Source organism: Podarcis tiliguerta (assembly GCF_965153285.1).
Source record: "Podarcis tiliguerta genome assembly, chromosome: 2".
NCBI classification, from domain to species: Eukaryota; Metazoa; Chordata; class Lepidosauria; order Squamata; family Lacertidae; genus Podarcis; species Podarcis tiliguerta.
In genome coordinates this window covers 41845691-41873521 of record NC_139535.1, presented here as the reverse complement: position 1 = coordinate 41873521, position 27831 = coordinate 41845691, and the positions used below count along the sequence as shown (strand labels likewise).

At 43.9% G+C, this 27831-nt stretch overlaps 2 protein-coding genes and 1 long non-coding RNA gene across 4 annotated transcripts; 2 read left to right on the top strand and 1 right to left on the bottom strand.

Annotated features, from left to right (window-relative positions):
• Positions 1-1443: 1443 nt before the first annotated feature.
• Positions 1444-7020, top strand: PDE12 (phosphodiesterase 12). Its single transcript, XM_083419852.1, has 3 exons — positions 1444-2938; positions 4648-4726; positions 5854-7020. Exons 1-3 carry the CDS (start codon positions 1646-1648, stop codon positions 6294-6296), a joined length of 1815 nt encoding a protein of 604 aa, XP_083275978.1. The 5' UTR covers positions 1444-1645; the 3' UTR covers positions 6297-7020.
• Positions 7021-11654: 4634 nt separating this feature from the next.
• On the bottom strand, positions 11655-24155 carry ARF4 (ARF GTPase 4). The gene is made up of 6 exons (XM_083420065.1): positions 23555-24155; positions 17287-17367; positions 15961-16070; positions 14496-14567; positions 13953-14078; positions 11655-12911 (listed from the first exon to the last, which is right to left on the bottom strand). Exons 1-6 carry the CDS (start codon positions 23619-23621, stop codon positions 12825-12827), a joined length of 543 nt encoding a protein of 180 aa, XP_083276191.1. The 5' UTR covers positions 23622-24155; the 3' UTR covers positions 11655-12824.
• A 69-nt stretch (positions 24156-24224) lies between these two features.
• LOC310667522 lies at positions 24225-27336 on the top strand. 2 transcript variants are annotated; one of them, XR_014506306.1, is made up of 3 exons: positions 24225-24331; positions 25697-25799; positions 27113-27336. It is a non-coding gene; the product is annotated as an uncharacterized lncRNA (long non-coding RNA). The 2 variants fall into 2 exon arrangements; XR_014506307.1 differs by lacking the exon at positions 27113-27336 and adding an exon at positions 26080-26185.
• Positions 27337-27831: the final 495 nt, after the last annotated feature.

Sequence of the window (27831 nt, the reverse complement as noted above, 5' to 3'; positions counted from 1 at the left end):
GAATGGTTGTGGGGAGGGAAATCATATGCTGATTCTTGCTACGGGGGCCACTTCATTCTATTGTTGTTCATATCTGCTAAAATCACATTTGTTTAGGTAAGTCTACCAAGAAAATGGTTGATTTTATCTATATTTTGATAATTTTATTATATCTGCTTGTTCTTAAAGTCCACTGATTTTATCAGTATTTTTAAATTAACATTTTATATAAAACTTTTGGTTTTTTTGATTGAGCAATGTATTATATCTTGTTAAATAAATCAAAATAAATAAACAGTGGGGTGAGCAGTATTGTAGTTAATGGTGGTCCGCACTGGGCAGCAGCTTCCAGAGGGTGGCCCAACCGTGCCTCCCACTCAGCCATGGCCACCCTCCAGCAGCCCAAGCACTGCTGGAAAAAGCAGCGCAGGGCACAGTGCCAGGAAAACACCCAGGAAGGGCGCCCCACACCTGTGGGCAGTGCAGGCACTCAAGGGTCACATGCAAGCCCTGGGCACCTAGCTACACTGCTGGGGGTGAGAGGAAATAAAGTGCAGAAAAGTACAGACACTGCTAATTACATAATTAACAGTTGGTAGAGCATGGGACTCTTAGGGTTGTGGTTTGAGCCCCACATTGGGCAAGAGATTCCTGCATTGCAAGGGGTTGGACTGGATGACCCTGGTGGTCCCTTCCAAATCTACAATTCTATTGTTGTTGTTTAGTTGTTTAGTCGTGTCCGACACTTCATGACCCCATGGACCAGAACCAATTCTACTCCTGTATTCTAATTCACGAAAGAACTATTTCTCAATTTAACCCACTAAAACTCTTTATGTATTGCAATGTAAAGCTGTACAGTAATGTAATGGAGGGGGAAATCCCCCCCCCCCAGGATAGCCATTCTAAGGCCCCTTAACAATGTTCTGGGAAGTTGAAATGTTCCCCCATTCGCTCTGGTTCAGATGTTCAGGTAGCCAAAATGACACAACCCACGGACAAAAGGGTAGTGTCAGCAGGCTTGAGAGAAGCCTGAACGCTGCACACGGCTACATTTGACTGTACATCCGACCTGCATATACTGTACTAATAGAGAACTACGACCACACACAAAGCGGTAAGACTTAGCAGGGCTGGAGGCAGGAACCCCAAGAAATGTAACATAACAAAAATGAGACAAAAATCCCTTAAATGAGAGGACACCCCCCCCCCGCAAAAGAGGTCATGCTCAGCTAGCATGGAGCGTCGGCTGATAAAAAACGGCTGCAGCGTTCTGTTGCAAGTCCAGCCTTCTTCAATATAATTGCGAAATACGTAAGATGCGATCTGGGAAATAACGACCAGGCACTTCCAGCTTGTTCTACCCCAACCCCCGCATTAAGATTTATTGATAGATTCACAGGTTTCCAACTTCCGGGTCCATCTCCCTCCACGCTCCCGGCCCCTCCCCCTTTTAAGGGAGGCGTGGACACAATTTCCCAGCAGGCCTCGCGTTTCCTGCTCCGGCCCTCCTCGCCTCTCGCCCCTGCTTTTCCCATCGTCCCTTGCGGGGCGGGGCAGCCAAAGTGGCTGAGTCCTGCCTGGCAACGGAGGAGAGCCGGAGAGCGAGGCCGGGAGGCGCAGGGCAGAGCGGCGCGAATGGTGCTCGCGTGGCGGCTGCGAGTTCATGTGGCGCCTGCTCCGCGGCACGCTGAGAGCCCTTCCCGGCCTGAGGAGGCGGCGGCCGCCGCAGCCGCGGCCGAGCAGTTCGGGCTCTGCCAGCGGCGCGCTGCCCGCCATGGAGCGGGCCGTGGTGCGCTGCGTGCCGGCCGAGCCTAAGCTGAGCGTGTCCTTCGTGCTGGGCGACGGCAGCGCCCGGCACATGCAGCGCGACCAGGCGGAGCCGCTGGGCCGGGCGCTGGCGCGCATCGCCAACAACGCCGGCAAAGGCCACGCCAAGGCGGCCAAGAAGAGCAAGAAGGCGCGGGCCGAGGCCGAGGCTGCCGTACCGCCGCCGCCGCCGCCCGCCGTCTGCCTCTTCTCCCAGGACGGCGAGGCCGTGGCCGAGGACGTGCCCAACGCCGAGGCCTGGCAGGACGGCGCCGTGCTTCAGATCGGAGAGGCCCGCTACCGCGTGGAGCGCAACCCGCCGGCGCTGACGGAGCTGCAGCTGCCGCGCTCGCTGCTGGCCGGCTTCCCCGTCTGCCCCAAGCTGCGCGCCGAGTTCGGCTCGCCCCGCGACTGCCTCTTCCGCTGGTACCAGGAGCAGAAGGCCGAGCCGGCCGTGGGGACAGCGGCTGCCGCTGCTGCCGGAGGGGAAGCTCCGGGCGGCTGGGTGGAAGCTCCGGGCGGCGCGGAGCGGGTCTTCACGCCCAGCAACGCGCACATCGGGCTGCGCCTCAAGCTGGTCTGCACGCCGGGCAACGGGCAGCGGCGCTACGGGCTGCCCCGCGAGGCGGAGAGCAGCGGCCCCGTGGAGGCCGGGCCGGGCGCCTGCACTTTCGACTCGCGCCACCTCTACACCAAGAAAGTGACCGGGCCGGGCCTCATCCGCACCGTCACCTACAACGTCCTGGCCGACGTCTACGCGCAGACGGAGCTCTCGCGGACCGTGCTGTACCCGTACTGCGCGCCGTACTCGCTGGAGCTCGACTACCGGCAGAACCTGCTGAAGAAGGAGCTGGCCGGCTACAGCGCCGACATCATCTGCCTGCAGGAGGTGGACAAGTCCGTCTTCGCCGACAGCCTGGGCCCCGCGCTGGACGCCTTCGGCCTGGAAGGCCTCTTCAAGATCAAGGAGAAGCAGCACGAGGGCCTGGCCACTTTCTACCGAAGGGACAAGTTCAGCCTCCTCAGCCAGCACGACATCGCCTTGAACCAGGCGCTCCTCGAGGATCCCCTGCACAAAGAACTGCGAGACAAGCTGGCCCCCTATCCGGAGGTGCAGGAAAAAGTGCACCAGCGGTCCTCTGTGTTGCAGGTAGAAGTTAAAGGGAGAGGGGGATAGGGAACTGGAAGTTTGCTCTAAACTAAGTAAGGGGACCAGATCCAGAGAAAGGCAGGCTTCCTGTGCTTTTCATGCAGAAATTGAATAGGTACCCCTTTTTCAAAGCTGTCTCTCCCTTAAAGGTTCACCAGGCTGCTTCCCTTTACATCCCACTGCTTTGGGGCCAACTGCTCTCCCCTCTATACTCTTCCCAGGCCACACACCTCAGTGGTCCTGTTCCAGGCCCTCTTCAGGTCCTTTTGTCTTGCTGGAATGTGTCTGAATTGTAGCAATGCCTCTTGCTTGCCTTAAGTGGAGATTTCTATGTTGGGGGAGGGGATATGGAAACCTTTGATTCTTGTGTGTGTCAAAAATGCATAATAGTAAGAGTCACATCCACTGCTCTGGCCACTTTCTTTTACTTCTTGCCCAGCCCATCTCAGGCATTCAGCCTCCAGATGGTTGCCCATAAGGGAATAGAAAGTTCCCCACCCCTGGTCTATAGCTAGGTTCGAGCAGAACTTTAAAAAAAAAAAAAACCATCAGAAATAGACCATCAGTCATGTATCCTAAATCCCCAAGCAGACATTGCATTGTTGTCTGTAAGTGCCTCTTTTCCTCTAGAGCAGAAGTAGGGAACCTGTAGCCCTCCACATGCTGTTTGACTCCAACTCCATCCACTCAGCCAGCAGAGCCAAACGGTCAGGAATGTTGGGAGTTGTAGTTCAGCAACCTCTGGGGGTCAAGGGCCAGAGGGTTCCCTATTCCTGCTCTACAACTTTGATGTCAAATGAAGGATTGCTAGGCTGGAGTTACAGCTAGCAATTCCAAATGGAGTTCCACTTAATAGTTGTAAGCAGTGTTAGAAACTGAGATATGAAAACTAGGAATTAAATGGTACCTTAAACCTAGGTTATGGGTGCAACAACAGAATGTCTGGGTGCGCTTTTTTATAACAAGAATACAGTGCTGAAAATGAATGAACTGCGGCTAAAATATTACGTTGATTTTTCACATGGTCTAGGCCTTCCTCTGCCCACTCCCCTAATATTCTTAAGAGGGTCTCTTCTCCAGTCTTCAAAGAGTAGCCAGAAGTGGGGAGGCAGAAAAAGGTCCTCCTTTCCTTCCACTCTGCCGTTTTAATCTGAAATCTTAGTTGTGGTACTGCGCCCAGAGCTCGGAAACTGCTGCTGCTAATGAAATTCCCAGTCGCAAAATGCGCCTAGAACAATGGTGCATTCAAACACTACTTGTAACAGAACATGGCTTGGAAATGGATGCCAGGATATAAAGAAAGGGGAATAGAGTAAGCTTAGTTCAGTCCAGCTGGTTGACAGTGGGGGTGGGGTGAATGAGAGACCCGCACATCACATCTGTTATTTTAGGCCGGTAGCTTTACAAGCACAGAATTGTTATAAGAAGTCAGTTTTAAAATACAGTAAGCCTGCAACTTATGCAGGAGTTATGTGCCAGGGTTCACACCCAAAGCGAAAATCATGTATACTGTAGTAAAAATCCATTGGGTTCAATGGTGGATGAAGTTGCCCAAGTCATTTTTCCTGGAACCCTGCCCCCTTTCCACCTTCTATCTATCTATCCATCCATCTATCGCCACATGTGTAAAGCTGAATGCACACAATATAGATGCACATTGCCAGCTTACAGTACTTTCTGGCTTACCGTAATTTCCATGTTCCTTGTAGGTTTCTGTTCTTCAGTCAACAAACGATTCTTCCAGAAAGATTTGTGTTGCCAACACCCACCTATACTGGCACCCAAAAGGTAATTCTGTTAAAAATACTATGAACCGTTCTAGGGTATATTTTGGGCCCTGGGGTGGGTTATAAATTCAGTATATTTATGTATTTCAGTATTTCTAGTCCACATTTTCATAAACAATACAGCATGTGTTAAACAACAAACAAAATTACAATGCCATCAGTAAAAGCTGGGGGGTGGGGTAGAAGCCATGTTTCAAAGACCTGTCTGAATATCATACTTTTCTGGAGACGTATAAAAGTAGGCAGGAATGATTCCTGATGTGGGGAACCACCAGAAGTATCCAATCAGAGGATCTCAGTGGCCACAGTTCTAAGAGCCCAAGTTGTTTAGGGCTTTGTGAACTAGCACAAGAACCTTGACTCTAGCCCAGTAGCAAACTGACAACCAGTGCAACACTCTCCTGTGAACAGCTGCTGCATTAGTTGCAATTTCCAGCTCAGATGCACGGGCAGCTCCACATAAAGCAAGTCTTGGGGTTATCAAGTAGTAATACATATGCAGTGTGTGAATCCTTCCATGAGAGCTGTTGACTGAACTGACATCCTGAGTAGTCTCAGTAAGGAAAATGCTTCCTAGCCTAATAGCTGGACAAATGTGTGTAATTCCAAAGGAAAAGAAATACAGTGGTACCTTGGTTCCCAAATGGCTTAGATGTCAAACAAATCTGCTCCCGAACGCCACAAACCCGGAAGTAAGTGTTCCGGTTTGCAAACGTTTTTCGGAAGCCAAACGTCCGATGTGGCTTCTGACTGAGTACAGGAAGCTCCTGCAGCCAAATGGAAGCTGCGCCTTGGTTTCAGAACGGTTTCGGGAGTTGAACGGACTCCCAGAACAGATTAAGTTTGAGAACCAAGGTACTCCTGACACACCCTTGTGATTTGTAACTATGTGAGGCAGAAGAGCTGTTGTTAAGCATGGATGGGGCTAAATACTATTTTGGGGGGGGGGTGTTAGTGCTTAAGATTTCTCAGCTAAACTAGGACTTGTACTTGTAAGTGGTGATAAAAATTCCTTGGACGGTTTGGGGTGGATGTTGAACGACTTAAGCTGAATTTTAAGTCTTATTGGTTGAAATGACTTTAAGCCTGAAGGTTAAAAATAGGTCCTTATTTTTATTTTGTCCTTAGGTGGGAACATCCGTCTTATCCAAGCTGCAATAGCATTGTCTCATATTAGGCATGTAACACATGACATATATCCTTCTACTCCTGTCATATTCTGTGGGGATTTTAATAGCACACCATCAAGTGGAGCATATAGTTTCATCAGTTGTGGCAGCATTGCTGAAGAGCATGAGGATTGGGGCTCAAATGGAGAAGAGCAGCGGTGCACAATGTCTTTAGCCCATCCATTCAGACTGAAAAGTGCTTGTGGAGAACCAGCTTATACTAATTACGTTGGAGGCTTTCATGGATGTTTGGACTACATTTTCATTGATGCAAATGCTTTAGAGGTTGAACAAGTAATTCCACTGCCAAGTCATGAAGAAGTAACCACTCATCAGGCCTTACCAAGCGTTTCACACCCTTCAGATCATATAGCACTAATATGTGACTTAAAGTGGAAGTAGACTAAAAAAAAGTTGGTATCTGTTCCTTTCTCTTAAGCAAGAAATTTGGGCTACTTAGGAGAATTCAACTTGAATCCTGGCTTGGCTACCAGCTTTTACAAAAGATAATTGGATAAAAAGTGTTTATATGCCTATTAGGAATGTTAAACCAGATTTTCATCTCTCTGTTCTTATGGCAGAATGTTCTTATGGCAAATACTCCCCCTTTTTTACACTAATAAGGAAAGCAATCAATGTTTAATGCTTCTTTTAAAGTTAAATTATCTTGTTTCCTTTTCATATGGTTTTTGATTAAGGGTATTTTGTTTAAACTGAATTTATATAAGAATTGGAACAACTAGAAGGGTTTTGGTATTCTCAGCAAGTAGTATGCCCTGTCAATATATTGCTGTTGCCTTTTGAAAAGATATTCCTTGACAAGCTGCCAAAATTGAATACACTTATGTTGACCCAACACAAATGTCCATATCAAAAGTTAGCATTCCAAAAATGATCTGACACAATTACCTGCTCTCAGGCATTGTTGGGGGGGGGGCTGTCCATGTAAACCAAAATAATTGTGCATAAATAAATAAAAATCATGAGTATATGTGAAAGTGTTGATTCCCCCCCCCCCCCCCCCGGAGTATGTAAAAGGTAATCTACAGTGATTCTGAAGTCTTTTGATAATGTACTGAAGTGTAAACAGAACTTGAAAAATACAGTTTGTCTCATTTGCTCTTAATATTGCAATTGATTTATTTTTCTAGTTGGTTGTGTCTCTATGCAATGAAGTTCTGAATTTCCAGTTATGCATGCTTCACAGCATAGAAACGATTCACTTCAAAATGTCATGTTATGTATCATACAGGGCCGCTTTGGGGTGAGAGGATAAATCTGTATACGTGTTATATATTTAGATATATATTTGGGAAAAGTGACATGGGAGGAAAAGTCTACAAGAGAAAGTTGCAGTAGTGTAATCACAAGTTGACTAGACTAGAGCACAAGTTTAAGCAACAGGTAAATGAGTATGGGAACACAAATGCCCTTAAAAGAGGGAGTGGACTGTATAAACCTTCATATATATACTGTAGGTTCTGATATGTTTGTACCTTGTTAAATGAGTCCATTGCTTTGCTCAGCTGTATGAGCATAGTGACCCCTCCAAGAACTGTTGAAGACAAAATGTGGGCAGCCCCAATGTGTACAATCTTGCATGAACACGTGAAAAAATAACAGATTTATCTGCTAATAACAGTGATTAAGAGAGAGAACACTACTGATTTGATCTTCCCCCAGTTCTGCTATCATACTACTTGGAGCTAAACCATGGTCCGTCTGAACCTGGGCTTTAATGCCAGACGAAAGCTATAACCAAGGTTTGTTCTTGGCTTACCTAGGCTTGCACTAAGCCAAACCAGGGCTCAGCTGGTGGTAACGTGCAGTAGGAGGACCATGGGAAAGGTGAAGCAGCCCTGGTTTAGCCTGTGAATAGCCGCACACATTCATGCTTTGGCATGGTTTGCCTTAGTGCTGCATGCAGACTGGGTCATTGTATGCTTACAAATGCTTAGAAGCCCTCCTTTGTGCTGTATCTGTGATGCTTTAAAGAGCTCAGTGATATTGGAGACAGGGCTTGTGTGTGTGTGGCCCTTAAACCATCTGTGTTGGGCCTTGCATGTTCAGGAAAATGCCTGAATGGACTTCACCAACTTACTTAGCCATACTTATCCAAGTCTTTCCCTAACCTCTGCCTGTTGTTAATCAGGTGTAGGTTACCCACTCTGTTCCCTCTTTAAATCCCTCTTTAACTGCGCCTTATTATTTTTTAACAGTCCATGTCTTTGCTCCCTGACCTTGCCACTCAATCCCCAAAGCACTTTTACGCTTTTTACGCTTGTTGCAGGTTGATTTTAAGTGTCTGCAGTTAAACGTCTGTGGTTTCAGCATACTATTGGTAGGAGTGTTAAATAAGTGCCAGAAATACCACTCTAAATGTTTTTGTCCAAGGAGGGGAGCTAACCTGTGGCCATCCAGATATTGCATTCAATCAGCCCCAGCCAGCATGGTCAATAAGAGTTAGTTTGCCAACATCTGGAGGGAAAAAGATTAGCTGCTCCTGGATTAAGATTTGCTAGATCAACCAGAAGAAAACTGGAAGGATACTTGTTCATACTTCTTGCAAATAGAAGCAAACAGCTGCCTACCTATTTCTACCTTTACTTTGAAATTTCTGTTATATGAAAATGGAAAATACAGTCTATGACAAACTATCTGCTATACTATATACCATGAAAGGTGATATAAATATAAAAATATAAGAGGTGGAACAGAGAGGGTCTGCCATCTTAGAGTCAAAATATATGCCCATTCCTGGGTTCAGCATTATATTCCAGAACCTTTAAGAATGAGAATCCTGGATAGCTTTCAAGCTTTGAACAAGGTAAGCCATATTTGATGCATTTTATGTTACCCCCTCATATGTAAAAAATAAACTGGCAATACTTAAGATCTATCAAATCTATGCTATGATTATAGGTATAACCTAAATTATAGGCATACTCGTAATATTAATCTAGCCACTGAGTCTAGTGAATTTCATCATGAAATATTCACTCTCCAATTGGAGTTACTTCTGCCACATTCAACAAGCTTCAAAACCTAACTTTGCCATTGACCTTTCAGCTGTATTCTTTCCTACACTACATTTCCTACACTACCATGTACTTCAGTAGATCAGTTTTATTTATGCTTCTCCTCTAGCACGGCTGTAGTAAATCAACTTGTTTCAAGCTGCTCTTCAGAACATGAATGTCCCAAACACTGCAAACCTCCAACATAGGATGGAAGAATTACTAAGCCCAGCAGCATATAACCTTTAACCTTTACTGTCAATCTTCTCCAACTCTTGTGAATTCTTGATTTGGCCTATTACTGACCCGAGTGTTGTGTAACAATGCCACATTTTATATTCTTTTATAAAGAATGTGGTGGTGGGGGTGGGAGAAAAGAGTGGGGGATTCTGGTATGTCTGGTGATGTGATAGTGGATCTATATAGTGGTATACTATATAGACACTATATTGAACAGGTATGGGGAGACCTCGAGCTTTTAGCCTCCAACTCCCGTCAAGGATGGTCAAACCCTATGCCAAAGGATAAATGGACATAAATCTGGTATCAGGAATCACAAGACAGAGAAACCAGTAGGAGAATACTTCAATCTGCCAGGAGATCTCCAAGTAGCTGTCTTATTACCAAAGAATTTCAGAAATAGACTGGAAAGAGAAGTTGCTGAATTGCAACTTATTACCAAACTTAAAACCATGGAGACCTGGTCTGAATAGAGACAATGGATTCTTATCTCATTATACATGATAAAGCTATTTTTAGCCATCTCACCCTTTGCTTTTTCCTGTAAGACCAATTGCAGTCGTTAACAGGTTTACCACACCAATCAGCCAATCACCCATTCCCACCACCCTTCTGAGTAATACCCCTCCCCACCCTCTCACTATATATAAGGGACTGGTGACTTCTGTTTCAGTGTATCTGAAGAAATGTACATGCACACGAAAGCTCACACCAATAACAAACTTAGTGGGTCTCTAAGGTGCTACTGGAAGGATTTTTTTTATTTTGTATCAACTACGGCAGACGAACATGGCTACCTACCTGTAACTAGAAGGATGGCAACTGTAATCCAACATCTAGAGAGCAACAAGTTCCCTGCACCTGACACAAAGTAAATATTAATTGGCCCTATGACAAAAGCAACAGGGAGGATTGTAATTATCAGAGATACAAAAAGAACAGAGCTGTCAAGATTCCAGACACAACTGCAGAAGCTGTGTATTTCACAAAATGTCAGGTTCAGATTTCTGTTCACGCATGTGCTACCTCACAGGGTTTCTGCGAGGTGGCAATTCAACACATGCTTCAATTAATTGTCTGGAGAAAGTGCATGATTCAGATGTGTTAAAAATAAATGGTTCCCTTCACATTTACTGCTGCTTTAGACTTCTGTCCTACGTGTACAGCAGTCAATGTTGCACACCTTAAGACTGTAGAAGCATGAAGTTGCTGTGAGAATTTCTCTTGCAAAGCACACTAATTTTCACTTTATAAAGGTAAAGGGACCCCTGACGATTAGGTCCAGTTGTGGATGATTCTGGGGTTGTGGCGCTCATCTCGCTTTATTGGCCAAGGGAACCAGCGTACAGCTTCTGTTTCATGTGGACTATGCCACTTTTGGCAAACCAGAGCAGTGCACGGAAACACCGTTTACCTTCCTCCTGGAGCGGTACCTATTTATCTACTTGCACTTTGATGTGCTTTCAAACTGCTAGGTTGGCAGGAGCAGGGACTGAGCAACGGGAGCTCACCCTGTTGCAGGGATTCGAACCGCCAACCTTCCAATCAGCAAGCCTTAGGCTCAGTGGTTTAGACCACAAAGATTAAATAAGAACATCCAAGACATTTCAAAAGCAACTGTGCCTGTCCTATATGATGAGTTATCCCATAAATACTGCATGAAGTGCCCTCAGCCTGGTGAGGACTTAAAATCTCTTATTGTAACTATATACCAGGGATGTCCAACCAGTACATCGTGATCTACCGGTAGATCCCTAGCTTATCCTGGTAGATTGGGATCCTTATCATGTACAAAAAGTTATGGGGGGAAAGCTAAAATACTCTGGGCAATCCTCCCCCCAAAAAGCTCAACTCTGGGCAATCCACCCACGCATGCTCCTCCTCCCTCCAATGACAATGGGTAGATCACTGCCAGTTTTTTTTATACTGGGAGTAGATCACAGTCTCTTGGGAGTTGGACATGCCTGCTATATAAACTACAATAAGAATTCAGGGAGTTCCTTACTGCAGATAATGATACAGCATTGGAATCTAATACAGTGGTACCTTGGTTCTTGAAGTTAATCCATTCCGGGAGTCCGTTCGACTCCTGAAACCTTTCAAAAACCAAGGAGTGGCTTCTGATTCGCTGCAGGAGCTTCCTGCACTTAAGTGAAAGCCGTGTCAGACATTCAGTTTCCAAAAAAACGTTCACAAACCAGAAAACTTACTTCCGGGTTTGTAGCATTTGGGAGCCGATTTGTTCCGACAACTAAGCCGTTTGAGAACCAAAATACCACTGTATTTCTGGTTTACTGTATTTCCTCTCAAAGTGCCAGTTCCGAATTTGGCTGGAGTAAAATGGGGGGGGGGGGGAGGAACACTGAAAACTCAGCGTAGGAAAGAGGGATATGAGAGTAAAATACAGACGATGTTAGATTTTCTAAGCAAGTGAACTACAGGAAAAGGGTTGCTAGCAAGCACAATGCAGTCCTCTCCAATTAAGTATGAAACTGACACACTATTTGGGCAGTTTGTACTTTATTACAATTTTCAACTGTTAGTACTCTCATATCTGGACATTTTAATTTAGATTTACAGCTTCAAAAAACACTTTTACAGGATTTTAGTCTTGATGATTAACCAACTACACTGTACACAAGTTTAACTGCCCATCTTAATTTTTTGCCAAATTGAAAACAATTCAAAGGCTATTCAGATCTGTGTTTGTGTTCAAAGTACAGAAAAAACTCCGTTTATTGAAAAAGAATAATCTGTCACACATTCATATTATCAGTTCCACAAACTTAAGATTCAAGGAGCATACACAAAGCTATACATCTGTTTCATTTTTATTAAGAATAATTCTTAGTAGGTTATGAAGAAATTAATCCATTGAGTCTGAAGAATTTTCCAAAATCTGTCTTCATGAAGATATGTTCACCAATAAACAGTAAACTTTAGCAGAACTATTATACACTGGGCAAAACAGGCTGATATCAAAAAGCAACATGCAACAACAGAAAAAAAGATACAATATAAAGGAAGACAATCTGCTGAATATTGAAAACCTCAAAGAGCTTGTCGCAACTGGCACAAAAATGTTCTACCAATCAGATTCAATTCACACAAAGGCAAAAGTGGGTTGACAGAACCCAAGGGGTTAATTAAATGTTCCTCGGTGCAGAATATTTGAATAGTGTTTTAGAGCATTTTTCTGACGAACAATAATAGGAAGTGTTTTTATAAGAGAGAGAAATAAATATAAATGGAATGCTAGATTAAGTCAGCAGACTGTCTTAAGGAATGAAGTAAGATATCAGTAACTTAAAGAAGAAAAGGGGGAAATCTTTTTAAAATGTACTTAATTTAATTGGGGCTCAAGAAGCATTCAAACAGATTTCAAAAGTCACAACTATATTCAGGCATTTAGGCTAACAATAGAAGTAAAAATCAGAAGATACGCTTTTTCCAAATTAAGGAGTTTTCTTTTTAACCCAAGCATATTGTTACCCTGGCAACATATAGCTTGGGTGAAGAATAATTGGCAACAAAATAAGTCAAAATGCTGTAATATCCTGCCCAAACCAGTTCCAGATACTGTACTGTATAATAACCAAGATGCAAACTAATTTTGAAGTAACAAGCCTAGACCACTTATATCAAACATGTCCCTGGTGCGAAAGTCATCCAGTTAGCGCTTTGATAGCTCATTTGACAGCCAGTCAAGTCCCTCATACAGACCAGTTCCTTGTGTAGCACAGGTAGCTTGAACATACCACTGTTGAGAATGAGAAAGTGAAATATTTAATAGCATACAGTCCATTTTTTAGCACGTTACAGCTCTCCAAGACAATATTCTCATGCCCACCCCCACATCATGCAAGGCAAATTCAAACATCAGAACATAAAGAAGCTCACTTGGCCAAGGCATAGATTAGAACACGGCAGGAAGACCAAGTAAAGTGAAAAACTAGAAGGGCAACGCAGGCATTATGAAATCTCTAGCTGAAACATCAAATGAAAGGTCTTAAAGAGCCATCACTCAGCATAAAGGGAAAGTAGCCAGTCCATAGAACTGCTGAAGACAGGAACATACAAGCAGGACATTCCACCACCCCAAAATGTAAAGGGTTAAGACAGATGCCATCGCTAGTAAACACACACAGGACTTTATTGTATGGAACTATGACTAACTATGACTATCAGAAAAGATAAATAGTAGTCATTTTCTCCGCGCCAATGCATAATATCAGAACAGTAAAGGTAAAGGTAAAGGGACCCCTGACCATTAGGTCCAGTCGTGGCCGACTCTGGGGTTGCGGCGCTCATCTCGCTTTATTGGCCGAGGGAGCCAGTGTACAGCTTCCAGGTCATGTGGCCAGCATGACTAAGCCGTTTCCGGCGAACCAGAGCAGCGCATGGAAACGCCAGAGCGGTACCTATTTATCTACTTGTACTTTGACGTGCTTTTGAACTGCTAGGTTGGCAGGAGCAGGGACCGAGCAACGGGAGCTCACCCCGTCGTGGGGATTCGAACCGCCGACCTTCTGATCGGCAAGTCCTAGGCTCTGTGGTTTAACCCACAGCGCCACCTGAGTCCCTTTTAACAGAACAGTACTAGCTCCAAGAACAACCTTCTGTGATTTAAAACCTAGCAGAGGAACTCAACAGTTGGATCCAAGAATAGCCTTTGTTAGGTATTTCTACCTACATAGTATGGGAAAGAAAAGCACTTGCTATTCATACGTTCCAACCCACAGAATATATCAAGATAGGGAGAAAGCCACATGGCAAACTATTTTTGCTTTACGGTACTTACAGTTCTGTTGCGCAGGGACTGAAGGCCTAGTTTATCTGTCATTTCACTTATTGCCATGGCATTTGGCAAGTCTTGTTTGTTTGCAAAGAGAAGCAGCACTGCATCTCTCAACTCGTCTTCCTGAAGCTGGAGGAGGAAACACCATGCTAGTTATTTCCCCTGTTGATAGTTGTTACCACCAAAAGTACAAGTTAGGGAGGCTTCAGGGCTGGCAATATTTTTGTCCTTCACATTTCTCCCAGTGGTTTTCAGTAGCTAGTTGACTTAGTTACCATCAGTGCATGTAAGCAACTCAGACAAGAAACACTATGTCAAGTTAAGAGTGATAGTTGCAAGAAGGATTTCACTGAAACCCAACAGGGAAGTTCTGAGAACCACCACCTCTCATATTATTGCTTCTAAACACAGAACAGTGCATCCTAACATCCTACACTAAAATATCTGATGTTTTTGTAAATTAACCTCTCAATTTTGTTAGAAATGGAAGACTAAACCATCGGAGTCAGACACAGAAGGAGTTCAGATTGAGTTAGAGGCAGTTACCATTTTCTGGAGTTCTTCTGCTGCTTCCTGGATTCTCTCTCTGTCGTTGCTATCTACCACAAAAATGAGACCCTGAAAAGAAAGTGTATTTCTTATCAAACTTGTTTGACATCTGAAATACCATTCAAATAAAATCTGAAGTCACCATTATAAAGATATTTACTCCTGTGACAAATGGGAACATATGCAAGAAATCAGAAGGTATCAGAGACCAAAGATCCATGCGAACTATTCTATCACAATGGGCTAACACCTCAGAAGGGCCAGGGACACTAACAGTTTAGTCTCATTGTTTATTTTTAAAGCAACAGTAACATATTACAACTTCTAGCAGAAAGCAATACTCTCTTCACCAGAGGAATTATTGTGACAGTGTCATCCAAGTCAACATGAATACAAACATTTTTATTTGCAATTCACAAAGTTGTCACAGCAGGCTGCCAAGAGTGCTTCTACATCACTAGGATGGTTTGGCTGTAATAGTTGTTGCAATGCGTGGAACAGTTACGCCAAGTCACGTTGTTCAGATGCAATGATGATGGTGAATGAAATTTCTTCCCTACCACAAGTATAGGTTTTCAAAATATGCTCCAATCAGTGAATAGTCAGGCTTGGCTCATGTTTTCCACCAGCTGTGATCCACAGACCTCATTGCTGTTTCACTGCTGGTAATTTTTCGTAAAATTGCAGCAAAAAGTATTTGAACTGCCTGGTCAGAGAGAGGCAGCTGTTCACTCTGCAAGCCCAACAGGTAAGAGAGAGAACCATCAATAAACTACACCCACCCACCTGACAGGGGCCATTAGTCTCCAGAGGTATACTATTTTCATTGATGCAGTTAGTGATCTGTCTGTGGCAAGGTCATAATTGGCTCTTGAACTCAGATCATTATTTGCTTGGCCTCTGAAGAACTTGAGCATACATCCTGCTATGTGCACAAGGCCATTAAAAGGTGGAATGCAAGGCTGCACAAACAGATGTCTCCCTCCCTCTGCCCACTCAGAGCCCATGTGCCCCCAAAATATGCTTGAGGGTCCCCCAATCCTCTGAAGCAAAATCTGAATGTATATGGAGGGCTGCAGGGAGCAAGAGAGGAAGCACAGCCTACTTATTAGTTTGAGGAAGGGTGACAAAGAGCACATGGAACCATATTTTCCTTTTAGGCCTAACTGAATGCAAATTATTGCCTATTAAAACCTTGGACAGCTTGGATTCTGTGTGCCTTAGTACTGGTTACGTCCACAGTAGCTTTAATGGTCTCAGGAAAAGTATCACAATGCCGATTTGAAAATTCCAGTGTTTTAAAGTAGCACTGAAAGTTAGTGTTGGCCTATGCTGCTATTGGGATTATACTGGGGGTGGGGGGTATTAGTACAAATCTTTTTACTAGGCAGTATAACTTTACACCAGTCTACAAAAGAGAGAGTGAAAATGGATTTGGCAAAGCATATGTCAGAGGAATTACCTGTGTGTTCTGAAAATAATGCCTCCAGAGTGGCCTGATTTTATCTTGACCACCAACATCCCAAACAGTGAAACAGATGTTTTTATATTCTACTGTTTCCACATTAAAACCTAAATGGAAAAACACACACACAATTATGACAATAAGGACCAGCAAGCAACCAATTTTCTAGCACTACTCAAGCTAGGCAGATGTGAGCCCAATGACCAGGAGAGCGTGGGGTGTCTTAACTTCATAAAGGACTATGAAATAAATTTAATAAATGTAAAGTCACAAAGATCTGCAATTACAATTTTACATATTCATGCTTCAAGCTCTAGGTAGAGCAGGTATTTGCCAAACATTTTCAGAAGACTATTACATGTTAGTTTTCAGAACAATTCTGGTTTCTTTAATTTGTCTATACAGTAGCACCTTGGCTTACGTTACCCTCGGGTAACATAAACTTCGGGTTGCAAAAGTGGCAAACCCGGAAGTTTTTCATTGCGTGTGCATGCACAGAAGCGGTCCCTCTAGTTGTGGAAACTTCAGGATCTGACCGGAGCTCCGGAACAGATCCCATCTGCAACTGGAGGTACCACTGTATTACAAAGAAATATATTAAGACCTGTCAGAAGAAAAGCTGGGCTTAGAAGCAAGCAGTGTTCCAAATTCACCAGGAACATTTTTGCACATGGCTATCAGCCGCTTGCGACCAAGTGAAGACGTCAGGATGACACCTGAAGTCTCCACCATCTGGAGGTGCATGCCTGGGGATCCCTAGATCTTGACTGTTTTCACACACCAGCAGCACATCCTGTAGAATTCTATCTGTTATTTTTTTCTCTGCACAATCAGAATGAATTTCAGGAAAAGTCATATTGAAAAATACGACTTTCAAGCTACCGGGCCCAAAAATGGTAAGTAGGCATTCTGTTTTGGCAACTGTAAGTAACCCTGGTTTAAGGAGCCATTTGGTGCCTATTATCTGAGTTTCTAACAATGGAAGCAAATGGAAGATGTTGCTAAAATCTATGTAGCAATCACAAACATCTTCATCCCCAAGTGTTACATTGGTTCTAGGATGCTCTCTTCGTTGGCTTTGCTACCCAAAGAAAGAATCCCCCATTTCAAGGAAAATTCACAATCTTTCAAGAATTGTGAAATCCAGTAATATGTACCATAAACATAGTGTGGGAACAAACTTCAGGAGTTCTACCTCTATCATATTCTCTGGCAAGTTGCTCTATATCAATTCCTGAAAACATAGAATATATTTTTTTTTGTTTCAAAGTTTTAAACAAAAACGGTTGTTAATACTGGCAATATGTATCTGATCTTGCTTACCAATTGTGGGAATTGTAGTGACAATCTCTCCTAACTTCAGCTTATACAGAATGGTCGTTTTTCCAGCAGCATCCAAACCAACTAGAGAAAACAAATGTTTATTAGTTTAATAAAATGAGCACCCCATTTCATAAAATCTGTTTTGACAATGAAAAACAAAGACTGTGGTACATTTTAAAATCAAATAGTTAGTTATTACTTTTAAAGATTTTTTTTAAAATAGAATTTCCATTCTGGGTTAGTTCAGACATAATTTTACACCATGTAAACCAAACTAGATATAACACATGTTCCATTCTTTCATTGTACTCTGCAATTCCCTCCCTAGTTTGTCAAGTAAGCCACTTATTTGCCTTACATCCAAACTAGACCTCACTCATAACAGCTGATAACCAAAATTTTGAGAAGTGCGGCTCTCTGAAATAGATTCAGAGACAGACAGCCTGTAACATCAACTGAAAATTGCAGTTTTTGGCTTTCTGTGACTATTTTACTGCTTTTAAAAATGAGACCAACGTCCTTGGGATTATGTATGAACATAACATGAAGTTCCCAGTAGCTTCCTCGGAGTACGGCTAACAAACTCAGTGTTGGCTATTAACAAACCATAGTTGAAAGACGAATGTTTTGGCTCCTGAATGCCGCAAACCCGGAAGTGAGTGTTCCGGTTTGCAAATGTTCTTTGGAACCCGAACGTCTGACACGGCTTCCGATTGGCTGCAGGAGCTTCCTGCAGCCAATCGGAAGCCGCACTTTGGTTCCTGAACATTTTGGAAGTCGAACAGACTTCTGGAAAGGATTCTGTTCGACTTCCGAGGTACCACTGTAAATGGCAGAGGTTAACACAAAGCAATCAGAGCATAAAAGAATTTATTCTTTAATAATTGAGTGGGATGTAGGGTGGGGGAATCCTGAGACCTCTATATTACTCCATCTGACAGTGAATTGAGGGAAGGAGTGCCGACAGTGCTGTAGTCAAAATAGGGAAACTGAGAAACAAGAGGTCAGGGGAACCCCAAAATTTGTAAAAGTAATGGCATGAACAGAATCACTATTGCTAGGAGTAGAGGATACACTGCAGTATTTTGTGGCAGCTCCCACCCATTAGAGCAATTCCCTTCTTCTCCATGAACCTTCAGAATATTTCGAACATGAGTAAACAATAATGAAAGATCACGCATCCAAAACGGTTTCCAAAGCTCATTTTTAGATCACGCATCCAAAACGGTTTCCAAAGCTCATTTTTTACTGCTTAAAACTTAAAGAAAACAAGGAAAATTATCCTTGTATAACATAGTGCAAGAAACCTTGGTTTACTATAAATTGCAGCTGTAAATTATATAAGCTCAAAATCCTATGGTTTCTACCCTATATGGTTATGGACCCAGCTCTACATGGAATAACTAAAATGTTTTAGTTTCTTTTCCCCATTTTACTGTTAGCTGATCAAGTACAAATGCTTTAGTACATTTTTTTCAATAAAACAAGTTTATAAGTCTTCAAATAGTAGTGGAATAGGTCTTTTACTAGTGCAAGACAAGATGTAGTCTGAGATTGCCTGCAGCACTGACTTGTACTTGACTTGAGTACACCGAATGTATTTTTTGGCAGAATAGTAAATCATTAGGGACTATTTAATTGTTAATTAAGGAAATATTAAAATGCAGTGTCTGAGCTAGAAAAAAAATTAAGTTGTGCTATAAATTATTTTCACTGCATTCTTAGCACAGTGCAATCTGGGACTGAATGCTAAAACACTAAATAAAAACAAATTACTGCATCTTTAATTTTTTAAAAAAACCTTCCGCAAATAGTTGCTAGGGTAGAGCCCAAGGACTATGGCACTGTCCAAGGTATCTTCCGTTTCTTGACTAAGCTATCAGAATTATCCTATACTGCATATTAAAAACCGGCTTTTCTATTTTTGCATCTCCCCTATTACCCATTATTTCACACCAAGCAGTGTTGAGCAATGACAGTATACAATGAGGCTGCTACCCTGAGAACTGAGTGGAGGAAAACTGCTCCTTTGTCACATACCACAACAGCCCTCTGCAGCCACAAAACAGCTTATCTGAAAGTGGGGAGAACCTCCTGAACAGTATTTTATGGGGCACAGGGATTGTTGCTCAAACATGCACAACCAACTAGAGAAGCTATTAGAGATTAGTGGGGTTACAAGGAATAAGAAGGGACAAGGAACCACACTTCCACTCACAGTTCTCAGGATCCAAGCTAACAAATCAGGCTGATAATTTTTCAATTTAAAGAGAATACATGTTGGGCATAGCGCTTCTTTGCACCTGCATGAACTATGCCACTGCAGAACATACTAGAAATGATTCCCCATCACCACCTCAGGCTATTACAGGGAATGGGAGGCTTCCTTCTAGCCCCCTCTACTTGGTCAAGGAATGAGAACTTGAGTAAGCCCTAAGAATGAAAAGGGGGCTTGTTATGTCCAACTGAGATCCCTCTACATGCAGGTGCTTCACTTGCATGTGAGAAGCCTGTGCAGAGTCTTCTTTCCTACAGTATATTTAGGATCTTGGAATAGTGCTTATTATATTGTCTTCTGGCATTTGGTAAATGAGAATGCTTTCTTTTGATGTTATCTAAAGAACTTTCCGTACAGGCTGGAAAGTTTAATGTGCTGTCTATTCTTTCAAGCTCTGCTGAGTGAAAAATACATTCAGCATGTTCTTACATATTGACAGTATATAAAATGTACAAATCTAAGATCTGCAACTTCTAACGCATTGGTTAATGACCAGTGAATAAATTGGGTTTTTTAAGTTATAAAATTGTTTTGTTAGTTAAGCCAAGAAATATTTACAAAAGAGGTTTTTATAAAGAAAAAGTCAAGTGCATGAATACATGCCATCTAATCTTCCTGTGACCTGTAAATCCTGTGGCTGGGATTCAGAACTCCAGTGAGAGGTACTTCACTCTAGGAGTCTCCTGCTGGGGAGGTGGGGACCTTTTGCTCTGCAATGGATGAAATTTTGGAATGATGTGGGAAATGGTGCAGGGAAGAATCAGCAAAAAATGCCTCCCCCCTTCTCCAGCTGTACACCATCTGAGTTTGAAGGCAACAACAATTTAGGATGCCTTAATGGAAGCCTAAGATCTAGATGATCAAACTGCTCTTAACACCAACAGTGGTAAAGCTGGATATATAATATACAAGCTACAGTAATCTAAAGCTATGTAACAAAGTTACCATCAGATAAGTTAGTATTAGATGTAAGCAAGGTTCATTACCACTTCATGTGGTACCTATCTCCTAAAATGTTCCCTGTGAGAAAGGAGGGGGGGGGACTATAATTATTATTATTTATTGAATTTACATACCACCCTATACTCAGAGGTCTCTGGGAGGTCTTCAGGGCTAGGATTCCATCTTTTTTTGACCTTCAAAGTGCACAGATAAGGGAGACTAGAAGGCATTGCTTTGTGTTGATTAATGCCTGAGCAAAGAAAGATGGATAAAAATGAAGTTGCTTATTTAGTGTACATTGAGAAGTGCTGAAGGCAACTGGTTTTGACTGAAGGGAAAATTGAGGACAGTCCAGGTGAAGGTGTAACAGGAAAATCTTTGGTGTGTAAGGTATTTGCATGGGTTGGGCATATTTTTGAAAAACACACGAAAGATCCACTTTACTTTTCTATAAAGCTGATTGTCTACTATAATGAAAGCATCACCATTCAGATTAGCAATATAAATATCTAATGTACCATCTCTAACAATATCAGTAATTGCTAGGGAGAAACCAAACATCAGCTGCTTTGTGGGAAGCAACATGAGAATGCTAAGTGTTTTGAAGTAGTTGGTAAGACTCCAAAAGTCTTAGCACTACTAGAGACACAGAATACATCTTAGTATTTTTAATACTGGCAGAAGAGATAAATGACCTGGTTTTGAGTCCACATCTATGTGTAGTCCAGCCAAAATGAAAACTTAAACACACATGGTACTGTCTCATCAGCAATTGCTAAGAAGAGTGCTTCACCTACAGTGACACACATACAAGCCTACTTCACCCCTCCCCCTCCAACACATGCCAGGAGGAGATTGGAAGCTTCCATTTCCTTCTTTGAAGTAATCCAAACCGTGAAGTGTAGTTAGTTTAAATGATGGTTTATTGCAACAAGACCACAGATGGTTTTGACTTGTTCCAATAAACTATAGTTTATGCTAACCATGGTTTGTGATTGTCAGATGTAATGACAAACAAAATTTATTTTAAATCTGGAAATGGATTCTTTCAATCTCTTTCTCTGGCATGTGTCCAAAGAAAAAGGAGGAGGGAGTGCTCAAGTCCAAGTAGGCCTGTTTGAGTAGCATTATGCCATTGTTTAGTGTTGCGCCCAATGTGTCCCTTTACGAATTATCATCTCAGACACAAACACAAGAGATAATTCTAGAACAGACACTGGCCTTATAAAATTCAGATTACAGTAACAGAAGTCCAAACAGAACTTCAACACTCAAAACAGTTTGTGACTACATACTATCATTCTGGAATTTGAAATGAAATTTTTAAGGGGAGGTATGTCAGCATGTTTAGCATCATAATCATAGGATATTCCCACATGCATTATAACAATAATCCATTTTAAGTCTCAGTTCTCTCACTAACATAGTTCAATTGGCTGCAAAGTGATCCGCCAGGAAAGACCCCTTGTGTTGTGCTTAACAGCAACCATTTGAGACAATTAAGAGCTGGTATTTAAAAAGCTGTGTCTAGACCATGGACACTCAGGGATCCAGGATAAAACAACACTAGCACTCATTAATTTGATGGGGAATGGTTAGGGTGCAATGTTAACCCTGGCTGGCAGAAATGGAGCTTTATGGAGTTGTACAGCCAGTAATGCATTCACAGTGTGATGCTCATGCTGGCCAAGGCAAGGGAAAAAACACCAGCTTTGGGCAAGCATATAGGAGAGCTCCCTTGCACAGGGTTGGACAGAGGGCTATCTCCACACCATCCAAAAGCCCTCCAGCATGGTGGATCTGACGCTTGGGCTGCTCTGCCCAAGGATGACAAGACAAGACAAAGCACATATGGGTGACATTTACCATTTTAAAATTGCAGCTATGCATCCTTGAGACAACAAAGCAATTCCAAATTCAAAACCAATGACCTTTCACAACAGCCACTGTATATAATTAGGGCAAAATCCTAAGTTAACATACCAGGCTATCAACAGGATACAGGCAAAGAGTTATAAGCATCTTTCTGTGAACCACCCAGCTCAGTACAGTATTGATTTGTGTAATCTTAAACTGAATGAACCAACAAGGCAGGGCATGCCCCTTAACTCCATACATAAAAAAGCAAATACAAAATGTGCATCTCATTTTAATAAAAACTAACAAATACTAAGAACCCACCCTATCCAAAATACTAATGATATGAAGCAATGTGGATATCTGCACACTGATTCTTCACCATCCCAAAAGTGTTGTGGGATAGGATGAGAGGAAGGGGGAGGGAAAAAAAAGTTATGCTAATGTAATTGTCTGTAACAAAAAAAAACTAGGAGACAGCCGTCAGTGTAACTGACTCTTCCATTTTTATTTGCAGTATAATTATTACCGCATTTCGCTTTACATTCCTGCATTGGAAGGAAAATGGTGCGTGTATTGTGTATGTATGTATGTATGTATGTATGTATTAAAAGAACAATTCCTACGATCACAACAACAAACGCGAAGGCTCTCTGTGCGCGCCGAGGGTTAACGAGGGATCAGACTGACGGCACCGGACTTATTTTGAAACACAGGAAGCCCATCGGGACGGAAAACGAACCCACATCCTGAAAAGAGCAGAAGGCCCCGGGCGAAGATAAATTCCGCTCGTTCTAAAAATGTCTCCCAAGGTGGATTCCTTAAGAACGTCCTGCAAGGAGGGCGGGGGGGGGGGGAGGCCATGGAGACCCTCCCTTCCTCTCCTTTCTCCCCCCTCCCTCTCTCCTTGTCTCCCGACAGCACAAGGCCTGGCCCGAACAATGCTGCCTGCCTGCCTGCCTGGCGCCCGCCCGCCCCACTGCTGTGCCTTCCCATCCCAGCCCCCGCGAAGACTCCAACACTCCCCCCCCCACCCCTCGCTAGGCGAACGGGGAGCGAGGGAAGCAACCGGCCGCCGGCTCCTCTGCCCGGGGTGGGGTCGCCTCAGGCCCGGCTCGCTACCCCGGGCGGAGCGGGTGTGGAATTGAGGGGGGGGTGAAGCGCCTCTCTCTCTTTGCCCGCCCGTCTCACCCATGAGGATGCGCATCTGCTTCTTGCCGAAGAGGCGCGAGAAGAGGGAGGAGATGGTGAGGCCCATGGCGGCTCCCGGCTGGGCGGAGGTAGCGGCGGCGGCGGCGCAAGAGCGGAGCGGGCCGAGTGCGAAGGCGGCGGCGGCGGGGAAGGCGAAAGCAAGAGGCCCCGGTCCCTCTTTCTCGCTGCTTCTCTTCCTCCTCCTCCTCCTCCTTCCTCTCTCGCTCCCGCAGAGACGACGAAACCAGCTGAGCCTCGGGAGCGGGCGAAGGGCGACCGCGGCGTCCGCGCACCAGGGCTAATCTGTGTCGGGGGAGCCTGGCTCTCTCTTAGCTCTCTCTTTTCTCTCTCTCTTTGCCACGTCACGGCCGCCCCGGCTCCAACGCGGACAAAATCGCGTCACGCCCGCCACATCCTCACCGCGGCACCACCCACACGAACCTCGAGCAGGCCTCACGACACGCAGGAAGACTACGGCTCCCAGGCCGCCTCTCGCCGCCGCAGCCTTGGCGGGTCTGGTTTTCGGCTCGCGAGGCACGATGGGAAACGTAGTCCTCAAGAGGCTCGGCTGCTTGCCCCTCTGGAAAAAGAGTTTGTGTGTGTGTGAGAGAGAAAGAGGCGCAGGGAGTGCTGGGAAGTGTAGTAGTCTCCCCCTCCTTTTTCTTCTTCTATCGGCTTCCCGTCTGCTGTTTCTGCAGCAGGGAGTGCTGGGAGTCATTGTCACCTCGTGCTGAGCTTGAGGCCTAGCCCCTTCGTGTGGATGGTTAGAGAGCAAAGGTAGTTGTGGAGCCACCGGCAGCCATAGACCTCATTTCCACAAAGCAGCAAATGCAGTGGTGGCAAACCTAGTCCTGGACTATAGCACTTCAGAGTTTGGGGGTGGAAATCGTGTATATTAAAAGCTAAATGTTAGGCGCTTCTGCTTCTCCCTGACATGCTTTATTTCTAGGTGCAGGGAGGAGTCTTATGTACTTGTCGCTGTAAGTGGTACAGCAGATTTACCACTGCACCAGCCGCTTGTGAGACTTGTCCAGATTATACTAGAAGGAACTGGTAATGTCACATTGAATCAAATCCTGGATCCCCAAATCTCTGCTTCCCTCAAAAGTAATTCTTTCTCATCTGGAAGGATTAATGACACAGACACATCCTTTTTTTCTCCTTATATATTTCTGTAGTTAATCATGTTATTTCTCATGAAGAAGAAGACCATAATGATTTCAGATTGCCTGCATTTGAGAGAGTGGTGCCTGTTCACCTTTCAACTCAGGATCCTGTTTAATTATTTCCTTGGAATTTTGAAGGAGACATATTCCTACATAATGAAAACAACTCCAGGTAGATGGTCCCCAGATTTATTTGTCTATAAATGATGCTTGTAATGAAAGCAAAGTGGGAAGGGCAACAAGACTTCTCAAATGTTAATAAATGTTTGCTATGAAATATTGCCCATCAGTAGTTGTGCTGGATTACAGGTTATTTGTAATTTTATATCTGATAAAAAAAAAAGGTAAAGGTACCCCTGCCCGTACGGGCCAGTCTTGCCAGACTCTAGGGTTGTGCACTCATCTCACTCTGGCCGGGAGCCAGCGCTGTCCGCAGACACTTCCAGGTCACGTGGCCAGTGTGACAAGCTGCATCTGGCGAGCCAGCGCAGCACACGGAACGCCGTTTACCTTCCCACTGGTAAGCGGTCCCTATTTATCTACTTGCACCCGGAGGTGCTTTCGAACTGCTAGGTTGGCAGGCGCTGGGACCGAACGACGGGAGCGCACCCCGCCGCGGGGATTCGAACCGCCGACCATGCGATCGGCAAGTCCTAGGCGCTGAGGTTTTACCCACAGCACCACCCGCGTCCCTTATTTTATATCTGATACGAGTATATTAATAAATTCTCAACTCCATCTACAAAAAGAGAAATAGCTTCTGCTCAATCCTAATCTGTAACAGAATCACTAGAATGAAGTACTGTACATGATGAGGTCTTGTCACTTGTGTTGCAAGGCAGAGGTGTCCTTAAATTGTTTGCTTTGGATCACTGTTTTGGTATAGGGTATGATATTACAGCCAGGGAAAAGGTCGGCTGGGATGCCTCAGCAAAAATAGATTCATGGTAGTTCTGTTTGATTATTATTCTTGCAGCTGGCAGTTGACAGGTGGAGGCAGAGTTCAAGGCAAGAATGCTGCTACCACAGCACAGAAACACACTTATCATTCCTCTCCAGGTATTGCTCTTCAGTGTCTAGTATGTCCACATAAAAGCTCCCTTCAACTTTTTATAACGCTTTTCTTAATAACTTAATTTTGATAGTGTTTAAGTTTCATAAAGACTTTAGAAAGGACCAACTGTTTATTATTGTAAAATAAGTATTGTTTATGTCACCCTTTACCAACCTTGTACTAGAGCTATTTGTCACTGATGTGCCAATAACTCTGCTGATCAAGTCACATGCTTTTTCAGGGCACCCAGACCAAGCGTTTTCCACACTGTCTACATCTTTTCCTTTTCTTTTTTTGTACAAAAGGTTGGAACCTTCTTAATGAGGTACAGGCCTTCTTGAAAATGAGCCGAACAGAATTCCAACCGTCTCACCATGGCCATTGTTCTCAATTAAAAGAGCTTCTTTTGTTCTTTTGCTATATTTTCGTTTTCACTCATGTGCTCATTTACTAAAGGTTCTTTAGCTAAAGCTAGTTCACAGTCAAAAAATATGTGCATTATGAAGATTTTCCTCATTTTTTTTTTCACTGCACAGCACATTTATTGGTTCCAAGGATCCCTGTAGGTCATTTCAAGATTTTTTTTTCTTTTTAGTAATAGGCACTTAATTAAAATAATCATAATGGATTGTTATCGTGGCATCTTGCTTTTGTGAAAACAGGACTCCCCTCTGTATGGCCCCAAAATCTGCTCCAGTGGGTTAGGGGACTCACTGGGTGCATTGAAGGGCACAAGGCAGAGGAGAAAGAGGAATTCCATTGTGCCCATTAGGACGGCATTGGATCTATCCTAAAAATAGTAAAATGTGTCAACTATTAGTACCTGAACTTCAAAGGTTAAAGCTCAAATAAAATGCAATATGTGTTGGTCTAGATGCACCCTTAAATTAGCAGTAATGGCCTTCTTGCCCTTGCTGATAAATTTAGCCCTGCCGTCTCATAATTTGGCACTATTATCTCTTGGCCTAAGGGCTCATGTTTCACTGTAACGATTCAATTGCTGTTGTTCTACTGATGGAAGGCATCTTTCTGCCATGGACTGGCTAGATGCAGAGGAGTGGCGGGAGGCACCAACTGGAGAGCCCTCAAGGAAACCCTCAGGGAAGAAGACTCAGAGCCAGTGGATTGGTGGTGGGATGACCGTGAATGGTCAGAGAAGAGGGAGCAGACTAAGAGAGGTGTCAGAAGCTGAAGAGGTAACAGGGTTTAGTGAGCAGGAAGAGGCTGTGGCAGAGAGCCAAAGAGTGGGGCCAGGAGACAAGTGAGGCAGGCTGCTGAAGAGTCCAGGGAGTCTCCCCTTCCTGCTGTGACCAGCTCACCTCTCCCCTGCTCTCCTAGAACTTGCAGTGAAATGAAGAGGGCAGAGCCATGAGAGACAAGATGATGGAGCTGTCGGCTGCTGGGGAACGAACCTGGGAAGGAGCCTTAGAAAGCTTTGGGAAGGTGGGGATCTTCAGTCTTTAGAACTGCGTCATTGGGTCTAGACCTACAGGGAAGGGTTGCTGTGACCACTAGGACTGAGTTGCTTTGTTTCTTTGAATAAAGAGTTAACTTCACCGCCATCAGGTGCTTTATTATTTTATTGCTGACCTAGCCAGCTCCTGACACTGTCACGAGTGGAAACGGAAGGGAGAACATAACAGTAGCCTTCTGGATCAGTCCAATGTCCCAGGTAGTCCTGTCTTCACAGCAGCCAACAATATGCTTGTAGGAAACCTGCAAACAGTACTTGAGCACAGGAGCGCTCCCGCATCCCTTGCCCAGTGATTTCCAGCAACTGGTATTCAGAAGTATTACAGCCTCCATCTGCCAATGGAGCACCACCAAGTGGATACCGTCTGTCTCTGGTGTGGTCCACAAAGAAGGCAAGAAGGGACAGGCAAAGTTGGGGAAGCAGCACAAGACTCGAGGCAGTTGCTGCTGATAAGTAGCATGCACTTTGACCCAATGCTTGCTTCCCCAAGTCTTGTGTCAAAAGTCCCACACAGTTATGCATAGGATTTCAGCCGCAGAATTATAAGCAAGAATGAAGTTCATCATAGTAAGAATTCCACTGG